Here is an 18,808-nt window from a genome sequence, read left to right as displayed (position 1 = left end):
AGGTGCTCGAGTTCTTTAAGGGAATTCGAGTCTTTAATACTTGAGTTCTAAGTGTGGCAAAACTGAGGTGAACATAAAAATCCATGTTTATCTGCTTTCTTCTTCCTTCTTTCTTCTTTCTCCAAATCTCTTCTTCTCCTTTTTCAACCTGCTTTCTACTTTCTCTAGCTTTCTTGTTCTTTCTTCTCTCTAGATCTTCTTCTTCTTTCTCAAACCTCCAAACCTATTTCTCAAGCACCCAAACCCAAAAATTAGAAAAATACTCATTTCTTCATACCCAAATCAAAACATAACCACATGGTACAAAGCAACAGACCTCTATTTTGAGGTTTTGATCTCGGCATTAGAGTGGCAGTGAGTAGTGTTGATGTATGTAGCTTGGGTTTGTTTTTGATCTAGCTCTTTTCTCTCTCTCTTAGCTTGGGCTTGTTTTTGGTTTTACGGTTTAGGATGAAATGCAGTGGTGTGCTTTAGGGAACTCGAGTTCCACGTGGATAATTTTCCACATTAACTCTTACCAACTCATGGAACTTGAGCCTTAAAGGCTATAATTTGATAAGCAATCTCAAGTCCCATAGACTTGATATGCTAGTTTACAAATATGTTTCATAAACATGCTAACTAACGAAATTGTTCCAAAAATAATGTTAAATAGCAAAAAGAATCGCTCTAGAGAGATTGATGAATTTTTTTTAAAAAAACTAATTATATATATATATATATATATAAAGTTGAAGAGTAGCATTTATTGTTGTTACGTTTTTTTTAAGCCACATCATCCACTTATTTTCTACCCCTTCTTTTCTCTTTTTAAACTTTTCTTCAAAAAAAAAAAAAAAACTATCTTCTCCTTGTTAGTCCACTCCAAGGACGGACCTAGGTGGGGGCCTGAGCCCCACCTTGGTCCAATTTTTATTTTATTTTATATATATATATATATATATATATATATATTTCATTTATGTAATTAGGCCCCTTCAAAAACTTTAGACGCTCTTTCTCCTCAATAAGCCTAACTAATCTCACCTAACTAGCAACTATTCAATCCAAAAACTTAAGAAAAACAATAAAAAAATTCACTATAGTGATTGTATTTTAGCAAAAAAAAAAAAAAAAAAAACTATTTTACTACCAAAGAATCAAAAAATTATGTGTTATTGGAGAAGCTAAAACTAAATTTTTTGCAATTAAAGTAAACTAGTATAAATACCAATTGATTGTAGCAAGTTGTTAAAAATAAAATACAAGATTTTATTAAAATTATATCTCTTCCTTCAATTAAAAAACTCAAATTTGCTTGCTTCCTTTATTATTTTAATGAGTTTTCTTTTATATAATTTTAAATGAAGTGATATAAAAAATAAAAAAAATAAAAAAATTGATATTGGGTGTATTGTAAGGTAATGTAGTAAAAGCTAAAATTTTTAGTACCACCACTATGAATACTCTAATTTTTTTTTTTTTTTTAAAAATCCTAGCTAGCCTAGTATTAAAAAAAAAAAAGTTTTTGTTTTGTTTTTTCCTTTATTGGTAAATTATTGCATCTTAATATATTTAGAAATAATGATTTTGACTATTTATAATTTTTTAATACTATATGGATGCCTATTTGGAGTTTTTTTTTTCCTTTATACTCCGGCCCATGCTAGCTTGAAATCCTGGGACCGTCCCTGGTCTACACTAATATTACACTTCATTCAATCATTCCTCTCCATCTTTGTCTCTTTATCTTCCAACTACTTTCTACTTTACCATTACACTTCATCATATTCTCTTTCTTATATTTTGACTCTACTTCTCCCTATTTTATTTTGTATAGATTTGATATTATTTCTCTCATTAAATCTATATTTTTCCCACACAAAAATTGTTAGTACTCTCTCTCTCTCTCTCTCTCTCTCTCTCTCTCTCCACTTTCTTTTGGTGGATTTATGTTATTTCTTATAACTCTAATTAAGTTGAATAGTTTTTATTTTATTTTATAAATATGTGTTTTGGCATTGTGTTTTTGTATAGCTTTGGTTAAATTTTAGTTCGGATTAATACTTAGTTTTTTTAGGAAATAAGAATTTGAGTTTATATCGAAACACAATCTACATGGCTATGAATTTGAATATGCCTACCAATTGTTTGAATAATAAACTATTATGAAGTCTATCTTTTATTTCTTTGGCTTCATTTTAATTTTTGTTAAAATAAAACTGTAATTTTGTGATGAGTTTTGACTATTATGATAATCTCCTTATTCCTTAAAAAATTATTTGTATATTAAGCAAATATAACACGCTACAATAGAAGTGAGAAAAATACGGTTCACCTTAAAAATTAAAAAAAAAAAAAAATCAAACAAACCAAAAATAATAGAATGATATATTTGTAAAGATAAAAAATTATTGTAAAAATCCTTTTTTCTTTTTTAAATAGACAATAATTGAAGTAATTGTTACTTTAATAAGGAAACTTTTTTTTTTTTTTTTTGAGGGACAAAATAAGGAAACTAATTGAGCTTGTGTTGTATCAATTATGCCTTACCACTGGCGGACTCCGCTTATTGAGGAAAGAAGTGTCCATGTAAAGAGAAGCATTATAGACTTATAGTAATAATCTTTTGGTTCTTTTACGGTACATTGAGTAATCTTGATACCAATTGCTAAAGTTGATGATTCAATTCCTTATATATATATATATATATATATATATATATATATAAAGAAGAAAGAATCTCTTACCATCTTTTTTCATCTTGACAGGTGAATAGCAAGGAGAATTGGAAGCAAGTGCAATTAATTCCTCAATTTACTTTATTGCGCAGTTGGTGGCAATTGTTTCCTTGTCACTTGTACCCACTAGGGAGTCAACGAGGTATACCTTGAATTTTGAAATTTTCACTTTATCTTTAATCTTGTTCCCTGTTTAAGAAGTATAACAGTCTTTTATTTTCGGATAGGATGGACATATTGACGGGATGCACGGGCTCCATTGCAGCTGAAGTTGTAAAATGCACAGCAAAGCCCGTCATACGTCATGTTGGTTATTTGTTCCGTTTCAAGAAAACTGTTGATGATCTTACCAAAGCAAAAACAGACCTGCAAGTAGAGCAGCAAAAGGTGCAAGAGGCTATCGAGCGAGCTGCAATGAACAATGAGATTGCTGAGAAGGATGTAGAAAGGTGGTTGGCAAATGTGAATCAACTCATGGAAGAAGTACAGGCTTTGGAAATTAAAGTACAAGTAAATTTGAGGTTCTGTAACGGCTGGTGTCCTGATTGGATTCGGCAATACAAGTTATGTAAGGAAGCCATTCAGAAGACAAATGTTGTCAAAGAGCTCCAAGATAAGGGCAAATTTTCTGAATTGACCCATCGTGCTCCGACTCCTGGCATAGAGATCTTTTCATCTAGTGATTTCGAGGTGTTTGAATCAACAAAATTGGCTTTCCAACAAATTATGGAGGCATTGCATGATGATAACAATAAAAGGATTGGACTGCATGGAATTGGAGGGATTGGGAAAACAACCCTGGTGAATGAAGTATACAAGAAAGTCAAAGGATTGAATATTTTCAATGACATTCTGATGACTGTTGTGTCCCAGACTCCTGATGTTAGAAGAATTCATGATGAAATTGCAGGCTGTTTAAATTTGGATTTTAAAGGTAAGAGCGAAATGGCAAGAGCAAGTGAAATATGCTTAAGAATAAAGAGTAAAGAAAAAATCCTCATAATCCTTGATGATGTTTGGAAAGATGTCAACTTAGAAGCTATTGGAATTCCATCTTGTGATGATCACAGGGGTTGCAAGATGCTTTTGACTACTCGAAGTGTGCATGTATGCAATTTGATGCGTTGTCAAAGGAAAATTCCATTAAATTTCTTAGTGGAGGAAGAATCATTGGCTTTGATGAAAAAAACCGCTATAGTTGATGATTGCCCAGGCTTGAATGATGTGGTACTAGAAGTTGTTAAAGAATGCAAAGGTTTGCCTATAGCAATCATTACAGTGGGAAAGGCTCTTACAGGAAAATCCCTCAATGATTGGAATGTGGCAATGCATCAACTAAGAAAGTCTAGACTTGTTGATATTGAAGGTGTTGATGAAGAAAATAATGCTTATGCATGTCTTAAGTGGAGTTTTGATCAATTAAAACGCAAAACCAAGTTATGCTTTTTGTTGTGTTCTTTATTTCCAGAAGATTATTATATTCCTGTTGAGGAATTGACTAGATATGTCATGGGACTAGAGGAGGATGAATATTTTGACTCACTTAATGAGGAAAGGATCCAAGTGCGTGCTGCAATCAATAGCCTCAAAGATTCTTCTTTACTACTAGAATGTTCTACAGAAAAATTTGTGAAGATGCATGACATGGTTCGTGATATTGGCTTATGGATAACATCGAAAGGGGACAATGAATTCAAGCTAATAGCCTGCACTCGTTTAGAGAGAAACACAAACTTTGAAAGAGCCACAGCAATCTCCTTGATTGATTTCAACACCAAACAACTTCCTGATAAATTGGTATGTCCAAGACTCAACATTTTGTTATTGCGTGGAATTCAAAGTTCCAAAAATATCTCTAACGCATTATTTGAAGGGATGAATTGTCTCAAGGTTTTATCACTACATCACATAATCTTATCAACACAATCACTCAAATTATCGACAAACCTTCGGACCTTATATTTGGAAAACTGCGATTTCAGTGATGACCTCTCTTCATTGGGAAAGCTAAAGAGACTTGAGACTTTAAGCTTTTACAGATGTGGAATAAATGCATTGCCGAGTGAGTTAGGGGAAATGGTGAGTTTAAAAATGCTAGATTTGACGGGTTGTAATCAACTGCAACAGATTCCACCAAATGTGATAGGAAGATTATCCCAATTAGAAGAACTAATCATTAGTAGCCGCTTCAAGAATTGGGATGTTGAAGGGACAACCTCAGAAATAAGCAACCCTAACTTGTCAGAGTTGAACTCATTACTCCGCTTGGTTAATCTCTCTCTAGAGTTGAACTCGAATCATTTACCCAAAGGCTTTGTTTTCCCGGACTTGCATAGATATTTCATAGTGATTGGCGAACAGTTATCGACTCCTGTGCCACCTTGGCAAACGCTTGGCGAACCGTTATGGACTCCTGGGACACCTTGGCGAACCCTGGTAATCGAAGATTTGAATGCCTCCTCAATGAACGCATTGAAGTCCTTGTTCCATACCGTGGAATATATTTCGATTCAGTCTCGTGAGATGGAATGCATTGTTGATACAATATGTGAGGGGCCCAACCAGTATGAAATCTTCAGCAATCTCACAGTTTTTAAAGCATCTGGATGCCCGAGATTGATCAGTCTCTCCTCGCCGTCCCTTGCTCAACCAATATGTCTCTCAAAATTAGAGACTCTTGAGGTATGGAATTGCAGAAAACTGGAATATATCTTTCCTATCTCAGTTGCTCGAGGTCTTCAGCAACTAGAAAGGCTAAGATTAGGAAATCTTCCTCGATTAAAGAAAGTATTCGGCCAGAACAGAGAAGGAGAAGTTGGGGATTGTGAAATAGAGAGTCACCATCAACCTACAGGCTTCCCAAAATTAAAGACTATTGAGGTAGTGAATTGCGGAAATCTGGAATATATGTTTCCGATCTCAATTGCTCGAGATCTTCCCCAACTAGAAAGTCTATCATTAAAAAATCTTCCTCAATTAAAGAAAGTATTCGGCCAGAACAGAGAAGGAGAAGTTGGGGATTGTGAAATAGAGAGTCACCATCAACCTTCAGGCTTCCCAAAATTAAAGACTATTGAGGTAGTGAATTGCGAAAATCTGGAATATATATTTCCGATCTCAATTGCTCGAGATCTTCCCCAACTAGAAAGTCTAACATTAGAAGATCTTCCTCAATTAAAGCAAGTGTTTGGCCATGAAAAAGGAGGAGATGATGGGGATGGAAACAACAACGTGCTATCTAAGTTGAAAAACTTAAGATTAAAGAACATACCAGAGCTTGTCAGTTTGGGTGGAGGAAATAGTTCTTCAGTTTGGCCATCATTGCCATTGGAGAGCCTAGCAGTGGTGAACTGTCCTAAAGTGAAGTTGGCTGATGTGGAAGCGAATGTGCCAGCTCTGCAAAAGGTAATTTCCTAATTCTATTTATTCTAGAACTCTTTCTTCGGTTTTGCACTTTTTTTTTCTTTTTTTTTTTGTGGACAAAAACTAGTGCACCGGTGTTTGAATTCAATTTTTGTTTGATGGTCATGAGGTGAAAATATTAAACAAACCAAAATAAATAAATCGGAATACTAAAAGAAACTTGTTATAATTTTAATTGAAGCGATGTCACATACTCACATGTAATAATAACAATAATAATAATAACAACAATAACAACATTTGTAATGGGCATCACAAATTTAGAATTTTCCACTAAAAATGCATGAAAATTATGAAGTACGAAGATCAGAGGCTATGAAGGTCAAAGGCTATGGCTGAAACTCAATATGGGAAGCCTGGAGAAGGTTTGATTCATTAGGCAGAAGGTCTTTGATCACTTTTCTAGTTTTTACTAGAACTAGCCGTAAACTCATGCAATACGTGAAAATATATAAATATTATATAATAGGATGTAATATAGAAAAAGTAACAATTACTTCAAGCATTGACTATTTAGAGAAAAAAAATAAAAAAAGATTTCTACAAGTTTTTTTTTTTTTTCTTTTTAACTCAACAAATATATAATTCTATTATTTTTTGTGTATTTGATTAATATTTATTTAAGGTGAATTATATTCGTATAACTTATATTTGCTTAATATACAACTAAAATTTATAAGTTCCAAATTTATTATTCAAAATTTTCATCTCTTAAGGATTATGGAGATTATCATAATGATCAAAACTCATCACAAAATTACAACGTTATCTTAATCAAAATTAAAATTAAACCAAAGGAATAAAAGATAAACTTTATAATAATTTATTACTCAAACAATTGGTAGACATATTCAAAATCATAGCCATGTAGATTGTATTTTGATATAAGCTCAAATTCCAATTTCCAAAAAAAAAAAAACAACTAAGTATTAACCCATAAAAGCTATAAAAGAGAGATAGAAGACTTCGTGATGGGAAATAAATAAATTAAAAAAAATATATACAATATCATAACACATACTAAAAAAAACTATCAACCTCATATAGAGTTATAAGAAAGAAAAAAAAAATCCACCAAGAGAGAGAGAGTACTCATAGTTTTTGTGTGGGAAAATATGGATTGAATTGGAGAAATGATATCAAATTTATACAAAATAAAATGGGAAAAAGAAGAGTCAAAATATAAGAAAAAGAAAACGATGAGAGAAGTGCAAGGTGCTTAATGGCTTGACCTGTATATGATTTGTCATTTAGTTGGATTCCCTATAGGGCATTTAGAATGTTGGACCTATGAATGATTAGTAATTTTGTTGATATATAATTCATGATTAAGTTTTGGAAAGAGCAATCGGGAGTTTCCTTATTGTAAGTGTTGTCAAATGTGAGGATACTGACCAAAATACATGCCATACATACTAGCTCATTAGAGGTCAACAATTTAAGAATACCTGCCAAGCTTATCAATCTGTCAACTTTGAACTACATGTATAGAAAATGTATACATGATATACATGCCATTTGAGCCCCCTATGAAGAACAACTTTTTTCTTTTCTTCTGGCTTGTAATAGAGAGAATTTCTATTTAGCAAATCTAATTTCCCTTAAGTAACAGATTGGTTTCTTTGTCAATGGGTCCCTCAAGCTTGTATGCTCACTCTTTTGATGCTTCTTGTCTTCTAGTAAATTGAGTTTCAGAAGTTAGGCTACGTGAGGGAGAGAATCAAGTAGTTATTATAACATATAGTAACACCACTTAACCCAAAAGCTTAAACTTATGAGTTAAGGTCCAACTATGTTATTTTAATCATCAATTCTTCTCATTATTATTTAATGTGGAACTTCACTCACACATGTATACCCAACATTCTTGGATTCAAAAATGATATTCCACCAATTTGAGCATGCTTGGGTCTCATGAAGTTTCTTATTTTGCATAAATATGAACTTTTATTGGGAAGACCAATTCCACAAGATATGAGAGAAATGATATGGGCCGTGAGCCTTGATTTGTTAATAGAATATATGGCCATGAGATAAATCCTTATTTTAGTTATCTATGTGTGTTTTAGAAAAAGATAACTATTTTGTGCAATCATGACTTTTAAGATCCATTTTATTATATAGGATTAATCTTATGTCCATACAAGGCATGACTTAATCAAGAATCGGATATAAAATAAAAAATATTTCAATAATATAAATATAAATTATTAAAACAAATAGTAAAACTAAAAGAACAAAAATTACTTCAAGTTTCGTGACAAATGCACATTGTATACATCCAAGTTTTTATAAAACCAAAGATTATACTAAATTGTAAAATAATTTAAAATTTAAAATAAAATAAAAGCCTTTTAAATATCTTTAGAATTTTGATTATTGAGCTCAATCAAAATCAAATTCATTTTTTACCACAAAAAAAAAAAAAAAAAAAAAAAAAAAAGTAATAGAGTTTTACTTGAAGTAAACTATTGTCAATAATTGTAATGTACTTCTAATGATTCACATAGTAAATTTTATGTTGTACAACTTGTAATACTTTCATTTTGCCACATAATTTCATATGTAAGGATTTTTGTGTATAAATAGGTTTTAGTCACAACTTATGTGAATTCTTGTTGCTTTTAATTAATAGAGACTTAAATTGGTACATGTGTAGCTTCAAAATTTACAGATCTTGTCTGTGGACGATTGGAATGCAACTTCATTTGATTTGATGCAAGGTTTGTCAAATTTGGAAGAATTAGAAATTAAAAATTGTGAAGGAATCCAAGAGGTGATTAAGCTTGAAGGGCTTCTTACTATAAAAGGAGAACAACACGATCTGTTACTCCCAAGATTGAAGAAAATATTGTTGATTGATCTACATCAACTGAGGTGCATATGGAAAGGTGCAACTAAACTTATAAATCTCAAAAATCTTGAATATTTAAAAGTCAAAGAGTGCAAAAAATTGACGCATCTCTTCACACCGGCCCTCGCTCAAAGCTTACAAAAGTTGAAATTTCTTGAAATTGAAGGGTGTGACGAATTGGAGCATATAATTGTTGAAAATGTAGAAGAACAGGTCTCATCAGAGAGTCATCTCCAACCTTTATGCTTCCCTAACCTGAAAAGAGTCAATGTCACATACTGCAATAAATTGAAATATCTCTTTCCCATGACCATCGCTGATAGTCTTTTAGAACTAAAGATTCTCGTAGTAAAAGAAAACTCTCAATTAATGGAAGTATTCACACATGAAGGAGACGCTGGAGTTCAGAAAGATGTAACGCTCCCTCAACTAGAATTGATGGGACTCATAGATCTACCAAGCCTTGTTAACTTCTGCCCAAAGAACTATCAGTTTATACTGCCAAAATGGGACGATTTAAGAGTGGAAAGCTGTAAGAAGATGAGGACGACTTTTACCCGTACTCCAGACAGAAGTGTGCTTATAAATGGAGAGGTAATCCAATATTCCTGCCTTTTTTTTATTATTATCTGTTCACTAAATTAGAGTCAATTATAGTAGTAGCATACATATATATTACTACTAATAATAATTATTTGATTTATAACCCCAAATATCCTATGTTGTGCATGTGCTTAATTATAATCAACCCTCACTGATAACTGATAAGTACCGTTTGTCTAGTTGGGAGCTTTATTATATTTTTAAAATGTTATTATTATTTTATTTATTTCCCCTTGCGTTGCCAGAATATATAAATGCTTGTTGGCTTTCGATTTGGTTGTTCAGGTTGCCCAGATAGACGAGCCTACAGGGACTTCAACAATTTCTCCAGTGCTTACCATATGCCCTGCCAACAACGATATAACATGGACGACAGGTTTTAACTTTTAACTACACTAACCTTTTATTATATTTTTTTTCCTTACTATTGTTGTGTTCAATTGATTTAGATGTGAAAGACAATCCTACAGGTGAATTCTCATTAGATGTATTCTTATTTTACCACGTATTCTAAAGATGGTGATTTGGATTTATTATGATCTTTTCTACACACGGGGCTTAAATTTGTGGCGGGCTTATGGATGGATGGACGTGCTACTTCTGTAGAGGTCTCCGTCCTCAAAATATTCTCATCTCTGTATTTCACAACTCTTTTGCTTTCTATTTATTTGATGTGTGTGTTTTATTTTATTTTATTTTTTATAGATAATGTGTTTTTTCTTTTTATTTCTTGAACAAGAGACAAATATTTGTACAACTTTTTTTAAGTGATAATATATGATTAGAACATCATTTTTACATTTTTTTATTATACACCAATCACGTACAACAGATATCCAACAAATATTTCATTCCATACAGACATCCAATCTGAAAGGGATCATAAAAATCTTATTTAGATTTTAATTGGCATTCCAATTTGTCTCATAATAATAGGGCTATGATTTAACAGATTAAAATAAACATTTAGGATGCTTTTGAATAAAATATTTAAATGAGAAAACAATTGCTTCTTTCAAAGAATGTGAAATGTATACAATCTAAAAACTGTCGACTTGAATTTTCTCAAACCTTAATTGCATGTCTCTCATTCGCATGCATTGTCAACACTTCAATATACAGAGCTTGTTATTCAGAAGTGGTGTGGCAAAATGTAAGAGTTAAAGATCTCTTTGAAGTGGCATGTGGAGTGGTTGTAAGAGAAGAGAAATCTTCTCTTTGTATTAGGTTCGACCCTAAACTTTATACTGAGTCCCAACTTTTGTATTGAGAGAGAACTTTGTATTTGTATGAGAGAACAATTTGTGACTTGTGAGGGTGCTATTACACCATTTTGTATTCTCCACATTTATTAGTGAAAATATCTTCTGTCGATGCCCGTGGATATAGGCTAAAAGCCAAACCACATAAATTCTTGGTGTTTTCTCGTGTGTGCTTGTATTTATTTTTCTTGTCAATTTTTCCTCATTCCTATTATTTATTTGGTGATATCTTTCAAAGGTCTATAATATTTTCACCATCAATCTTGTGTGGAGTGCTATCTAGAAGCATTTTCTTGCAACAATTTGGTAGTAGAGCTTCTACTATTTAGAACAAAAACAAATTGTATATACAGAGAGATTTGAAGACTTTGCCACTAATAAATCAATAACAAGAATTACAACAAATCCAAGTTTAAAATAACATTGGCATTCGAGTACAACTTTGTTGCCATGACATCCTTGAATACTGGCTGCATTAAGATTTCTGTAATTCTCATATGATGGCTGCATGCCTGTAACATGATGTTTCAAACCCACCTTCATTAACTTACAATTTACAACCATCATTGTACCAGTCATGTATTTTAATGTTTTAATATATTCACCATTCTTAAAAATCATGGAGTTCAACTACACTCTGCTCACTACCTTTCAGAGCGTAAAGTTATTCCAGAATCTCTAATTTTACTAATAAATCTTGGGAGTGATCACCCTTCAAGCTCTTATAATGCTTTTTTCCCATTCATACACACCAGATCTGTCCACATTTAAAGGCGATAATACCTGCAAACTTAATGATTTTCTTGAAATTCCATTAGCAAAAATGACTCGAGAGAGTTTGACAAGCATGGAGTTCATCCATCTTCTGTGAATCAGTGAGTTCCAATGAAAGGTCCTTCCATGGCCTGTAAAAGGACCTGTACAAAGACCATGCTAGGTCAGACTAGTTTGAAGAAGGATTAGAGCATACATTTTAGAGACACAGCCTTCAAATAAAATATAATAGCATTGCTGTAAAAGCAGCCAACATGCAAGAGATTAGAGAGCAGGATTGCAAAATCAATGCTGGTAATCAACTTTTTGCTGGCCTTAAGTTATTCATAAAATCTTTAGCAGATTTATTAAGTTAGTTATTACTAGCCTTCAAATTTTTGCTAGTCGATAAATCTTTTTTTATTTCTTACTAATGATCCATACAAAATGTCGAAGATGCGAAATTGTGTATTAAGGCCTTCTTTGAATGGAGTTCTTGGGGATTTTCTTTATGGAATGCATGCTACTATTGATGTTATAAAATTGGCACTACTACTTAGTTTAGTTTAGTGAGAAGTTATGGATTTTGGCCAAAACGGTTCATATGGCTGAGCCAAATCGAAGGTAGTAGATAGACGGGGTAGTCACTACTCAATGTCGGAAGGTTTGGCACATTGGTAAATATTGGACCAAAGAAAGGTTGTACACTCCTATTTTGGCTATTTCAATGTAACCATATAAACGAAATCTAATATAGACTAGACAGATGACCTTCAGTCCGGGTAGGAAATGATCTATTGAGAGAGGCAACTCCACCTCTAGACAGGATACAACATATTGAAATTAAGGAAGTGGAGATTTGGAGATAAGAAGCCTACAACCTTTAATTAGGCTCTGTTGGGGAAGTGGCCTCAGTGGTTTGGGGTAGAGGTAACACAATTGTGGAAGCATGTGATAGTTTTGAAGTTCAGAGAGGAGTGAGGTGGGTGAAATAAAAAATCTGTTTTAGGTACTCATGGGTGTGGTTTGTGGAAGAGCATTAAGATGATATGGTATAGGTTTCTACTAAATCTTAAGTTTGATGTAGACCTTGGTAACCGAATCCAATTGCATGACTATTGGTGAGGTGAACAGCCTTTGAGGGTGGTTTGTCTTCTCTTCTACGAGAACTCCATAAATCCAGAGGCTTTAATGGAGTCTATGTTGGTGAGGCAAGTTCTGGGGAAGATAAGGCATTGGGATGTTAGATTTATTTGAGACTTTAATGATTGGGAGTTAGACATGGTGGCCTCATTTCTCCATTGTTTAGATTCTCATATCCCTATTAGAGAGGATGGTAGTTAGTTGCTAACAACTTTCTCTAGCTCCTCATTTAATTGGTCCCGTGCATAGGGTTTTACAAATTGTGATTCCATTATGACATATATACAGTTGTCTTTTGTATATAATTCTTTCTTTGTAATTCTTTAGGCTGCTTCATGCCCATTGCTTTCTTTAAGCAAATGATACTTATCTATCCAAAAAAACAAAATCTCCCATTCCTTGGCAACAATCTGTGAAACTTGAATCAGAGAGAAAACAATTAAACAGGACAATCACCTTGGGTCACAGTTTAAGAATTATTAGTTTAAATACCATGTTGATTTCTTTCAGTAGTACATATCATGTTTAGTTCCAAAATAATCATCAAAAACCCTTCATTCTACATATTATTCACAAAACAGACAATTGAGAAGGGAAAAAGAAAGAAGCTAGAAGACAAGATGTAATACCATCTCTAGGAAAGATTAGCTTCAACAGGGCAATGTATCTTCTAACACAGTGATGCCACCAGGGTCTTATGACCTTGGAAGATAATTGATCTGGATTATACAGAAATATAATATTAAAAGCCAGTAAATTTATATTTTACAAAATGGAAAATAAATAAATGTCTACTCGAAAAAATATTTTTGTATATAACATTTAATTACATTAAAGTGGATTCAAATTTTTTAACATTTGCTTTCATAAGAGAAAGTCAAAGCCTATAACTTCAGCAGACATGAACACAAACCTTACTAATTACATATCAACATTGCATGTTTTTCATCAAAATAATTTTCAAAATCAAATTATCAAATCTGTTAAGCCACTCTAATAGATTAACAAGTGATACTAGATTTGATTATTTGTTAGTGTAGTGGGCATTTTATCATAACTCATCTGATTTTTATTCCAGCTACAAGGGTTTAGATAAACTTAAAAGCTCAAAAAAATTGGCTGTTTCTAGAAGAGTATTTCTCTATTGTAGCTGTATCATCTATTCTTCACTCATAGCACAGATTCAAATTCGATTTATGAAGTGCAAAACAAGAACACATAATTGACACAACAAAACTATCTATCACTCTCTCCTGTTTGTCCTCAGACAAGTATGTAGTGATAGAACTTTCTTGTTTTGTCAAGAATCCCTCGTAGCATTCTCAAAATGCCCATACTATTAAAACATTGTATCTTAACAGCCAAGCAATTTATATATATATATATATATATATATATTACTCGAACTTAGCAACACCATTAGTCACAAAAACCCTCCGGAAGTATTTCTTCACTTCATCTATCCCACATTAATAAACAACATTCTATGCAATTTTCCGTCTCTATGGCAGATCGATTCACAAAATCAAGATGTTCAAAGTAAATATCCATACCACCAATCTTCAATATTTCACAATTTTTCTTTTTTTGTATCAAAATAAATGGTGTATCACATGTACTTGGTGAGCCTTGAAACCACAACCTCACCCTCGACCTTGCTCTTACAAGAAGAGGAGGCACCATTCGGGCATAGAGCTCATTGGCAACATTTCTGAATTTTTTTACACCAATATCAAACAAAATTTATATATTATCTATAGCCAACAATGGTGTACCCTCAACACCAAAAACAAAGTCAATATAGAAAATAGACCACACAACTTAGAATTCAACAACACATTGGCCCAACTGGCCTCTAAGAGACCAAAATGAAAATTTAGACCACACTACATGCATTCATTCCTAACAAAATCCTATAATTAAGTATAAGAGCAAAATGCCAATCCTTACTATAATCTCTCCTTCAATTATTACAAGTCCTCAATCACCATCCCAATCCCCAAAACTAGTGGCTGCCTCTCAAAATTGATTGCCACAATTTACTCTATCAATCAAAAGTCTACAAGGATGACCTCCCTATCCAGATCAACCACACCACATGCTTGCATTGATTTCCACTGAAACAATGTCTAGGATCAGTTCAACATTCCCCACTAATTACTAAGACTCCCTGCTTGGCAAAGTATAATGTATATGGGATAAGATTTCTCCCATTAAATCCAATTTCCCCCAATTTTTACGTCCAATTTTTATAGAGATGTAAGACATGGCATTTAAAAATCAAATAAATGCCACATGTCTCACATCCAACTAATTGACTAAGAATGGGAGGGGAACATTTCCGATAGAGTTTATTTGAAGTCCAGATTACAAGTTTAACACAGAAATTGAGTCTTTCCAAAATCCAAGTCCAAAATCCCTAGCTCCAGCATTCAACCCAATATGCCAAATAACTAGACCAAAAACTAAACAAAATAGCATACCTAAAAAACTGGAGGTAGAGGAAAGAAGACATAGTGCAGATATAACTAATGTGAACACTCAACAAGAATGCCATGAAGCTATTGATAGTAAATAATACTCGCAGCCAAATAGATTTTTGATGCTTTCATCACATTCACTTTCAATAAGATCCAATAATGATTGCAGAGTTCCTAATTTAATTCGGTTTGAAATCTTGGGGACAAAACCATTAGATTTCCAAGAAACCTTCACAAGAATAATAGCAGCAGTTTAGCCATCACAAAAGTCTAGTATCAAAGAATCCTCATGAATCTATTCCTCCAAAAAAATGGCTAAATGGGAATAATATTCTTGAAGCTGAAGCATTCGTGCAAAATCTAATCTCAAGGCAGTGAAATTTCCAACATAAGAAAATCAGAAAGCTTTTCTCGATTATGTGAAAATACACAAAAATGAAATTTCAATATATATAGTCAAACCATGAGGCCAAAATTGATTTGGCACTAAAAAAATAGAAACTGAGCTATACAGAGAAACAAACAAGAATCACTCTAACAAGTTTTTTCTTTTGATAAGTATGAATCACTCAAACAACTTAAATGCGAAAATATACAACTCAAGACTATCAGCAAGGTGTTTGGAAGGATACACTAGAGAACCCCAAGTGAAGAAGGCTACATTTATGCACGCTTAAATTTTTTTTGTTATAATTTAATAGTTGGCAGTGGGGGGATTTGAATCCTGGATGTCTCCTATTGAAAACATCAGGAGGTGTCAACCAGTTGAGCTACAAGGCTTTTTGCTATGCACAAGCTCATGTATGCATCATGTAGGGGAACAGATGGACCCCTAGTATGGCTGAACAAAAATTAACACTAACCAAAGCTAGAAAAATATGCACAGTAAATATAGGTAGAGAAAAGCCATTGATTCCATAAGGTTAGCCAGGTAATGAAACTGCAAGCAAGCCTAAACCAGCAATATCCACAGGTTCAATATAGACATAATGACAAGACTGTGAACTGAAAAAAGCAAGACGAAGACAGGATCATAGCACTCTATATGTTCAACAATAGGAGAATGTGCTTACACAAAATTCAAAGTTCTGACTTCATTCTGAATTCCTTGCTTGAGAGCTGCCCAACTTTGCATCATTTGATTGCTAGAATAAGAACCACGGTTCAAAGCACCAATGAAGGAGTCCAGTCCAGCAAATTCAGTGCCTCCAAAAGAAGCCTTAGAATACCATGCTTCACAAGAAAATCAGAGTGAAGCAACCCCTTATTAATTACTGACCAGCTGAAAGGACAAGGATACAAGCATTCCACAATACCCTGCACATCCTCACTATCAAACAAAGCGGGATCATGAGACTGAGAAACAAGGAAACCAAAAGTTCAAGGACCTAGGGGCACCAAGGACTCTTCCACAAGAACCCTCTCCTATAATGTGGACAAAACATAAATAAAATTTTCATCATCATCATCATTCCCAAGACCATGAGGAACACCAGAATACATTTCCTTATGCTGCAGCACCCACTTCAACAATCATGGCCACCCCACCTCAAAGATGAAATTGCAAAGCCAACAAGTGCCTTCCTCAATGAATGTGTCATCGTCTTCTCCTTTTGGTTATATTTATATTCTGTTAGCTTGGAAAATGCCGTAGATTTTGAATCAAATTTCTTTGCAACCTTAGAGGCCATTCTTGACTAACTCAGAACAATCAAAGCCATTAGCAAAGGTGCGGCCCTTTGGTCTTTGCTTCTTTACTATTTAGTTTCTTTTGCATCTACCATATATTCTTCAATGAGCAATCTAGAAAACTTGTTAATAACCTTACTAATAGCTTTTTTCTCCCCACCCTTGGGATTATATACCCCATCCCAAAATAGTAGATATCAATGACAATACATAAGACAACCAAGTTTCCCTCAACAAAACTTCCAAGCATCTAGAAGCTCCAAGCACTTAAAGAAGTGCATACATATAAATGAAGCAATTCACTTTCAGAATTACCTTTTAGCAACTTAATGAACTCCTTTACACCATCTGAGCATAACTTAATTTCAAGAGAATTAATCTTATGCAACAGTTCTTTAAGTTTCGCTTCATGGGTCACTTTAATTTCAAACCTTGGAATTTCCCCTCCTTTAACCTTACTACCTTCATCATCTACCACAACTGCAATTGAAATATAAACCAAATTATTACCATTTCATGACACCCAAATAACAAAAATCATTTTATTTCTTATCTTTTTTCTTCATTATACAATCATACATAGATAAATTAAGCCTAACTTTCTATTTAGAAACAGAGACATTTAAAAGCTACAAACACGGAATTACTTGACCTTCCACTCAGCTTAATAAGCATATCTTGGCTTAATAGTAGGTGAGTCTTTCATTGTTTATATATATATATATATATATATATATATATATATATCATTTTTAGAAAGAGAAAGAGTTAATTGACTAAAAAAATTAAACTGACTTAACCCAGTTTCTTTCATTTTGCTATATATATTTTCTGAGCAACCAAACAGGAATAACAATAAATAAAATTCCAAAAGGGGTATGATTTGAATGTGCACCTTGATTTTCTGAGGCTGAGCTTGGTTCCTCCATTGAAGATTTTAGTTTGAAGAAGTAGGAGATTGGAGGGAGGGACACTGGGTTTTGGGTTTGAAACTTCTGCGGAAGATTAGTTTGGATGCATCATAACCTTTTCGTGAATAGAGTTGTCCTTTGCTTTCCGTAGAACTGTTTGGTGATATTTTATGAATTCTTCTTTCTAATGTAAATCGGTTTACGATCAAGTTTTGTTACTGATTATATCAAACGTCTCTGAACGGGTCCTGATCAGTTAGATAACTGGTAAAGACAGAATAAGAGTTTAGGCTCTAGGCACTGGTCACCATGTGTAAATCAAACATAATGGTCAGTAAATATTAAAAATAGTTAGTGCTGTAGGAAAAAAAAAAAAAAAAAAAAAAAAAAAAAAAAAAAAAAAAAAGTAAAGCTAATTCTTATTCTTCTAAAAAAAAAAAATTAATTAATTAATTCTTATATAATAACGTAACAGTAACTCATATAACTACATTTCCAATCATTTTATTTTTATTTCAAATAAATAAAGAAAACTTATACTTTATTTATTCTTATGCATTTCTATTCACTCTATCATCCACAATAATTATTTTTCTTTCTTCTTTTTAAAAATAAAAAATAAACAATAGCAATTATTTTATTAAATTTTTTTTTTATTGGATGTATCACTATCTATATTACAAAAGCTAAGCATGAAGGGGATTCTTCCAGCCACTAATTTCATAATTGTGGGATGATAAGTTATAATTGGTAATTTGGTATATTATAAAAGTAACATTAGTGACAGTCCTATATAAAAATAGTTTTGCACTAATTACAATTCGTCACCTTAATCATCATGTTAAAAAATGTGTATGCAGCATTAGTATTAATAGAGTACATGAAATGAAAGGTACCTCACAAATCCCGGTTTCTTCATCTTTCTAATATGTTCGCCCTTTTATTACTCCAAGAGTGTTCATTATTCAAA

The 18,808-nt window shown here is 32.8% G+C and overlaps 1 protein-coding gene and 1 long non-coding RNA gene across 2 annotated transcripts; one reads left to right on the top strand and one right to left on the bottom strand.

Annotated features, from left to right (window-relative positions):
- Positions 1 to 2,762: 2,762 nt before the first annotated feature.
- Positions 2,763 to 10,379, top strand: LOC115954655 (probable disease resistance protein At4g27220). The gene is made up of 5 exons (XM_031072571.1): positions 2,763 to 2,862; positions 2,948 to 6,125; positions 8,803 to 9,591; positions 9,886 to 9,976; positions 10,071 to 10,379. The coding sequence occupies exons 2-5, from the start codon at positions 2,949 to 2,951 to the stop codon at positions 10,112 to 10,114; spliced, it is 4,101 nt and encodes a 1,366-aa protein (XP_030928431.1). The 5' UTR covers positions 2,763 to 2,862; position 2,948; the 3' UTR covers positions 10,115 to 10,379.
- Positions 10,380 to 11,550: 1,171 nt separating this feature from the next.
- LOC115954452 lies at positions 11,551 to 13,426 on the bottom strand. The gene is made up of 2 exons (XR_004083914.1): positions 13,388 to 13,426; positions 11,551 to 11,779 (listed from the first exon to the last, which is right to left on the bottom strand). It is a non-coding gene; the product is annotated as an uncharacterized LOC115954452 (long non-coding RNA).
- Positions 13,427 to 18,808: the final 5,382 nt, after the last annotated feature.

This window comes from Quercus lobata, chromosome 8 (genome assembly GCF_001633185.2).
Source record: "Quercus lobata isolate SW786 chromosome 8, ValleyOak3.0 Primary Assembly, whole genome shotgun sequence".
Lineage (NCBI taxonomy): Eukaryota > Viridiplantae > Streptophyta > Magnoliopsida > Fagales > Fagaceae > Quercus > Quercus lobata.
The sequence above is the reverse complement of the archived record's forward strand: the minus strand, read 5'-3'. Positions and strand labels throughout refer to the sequence as shown.

Coding starts and splice junctions, on each gene's coding strand:
- LOC115954655 (XM_031072571.1), top strand. CDS start 2,949: ATGGACATATTGACGGGATGCACGGGCTCCATTGCAGCTGAAGTTGTA. Junction 6,126..8,802: donor ATGTGCCAGCTCTGCAAAAG/GTAATTTCCTAA, acceptor GTACATGTGTAG/CTTCAAAATTTACAGATCTT. Junction 9,977..10,070: donor CGATATAACATGGACGACAG/GTTTTAACTTTT, acceptor ACAATCCTACAG/GTGAATTCTCATTAGATGTA.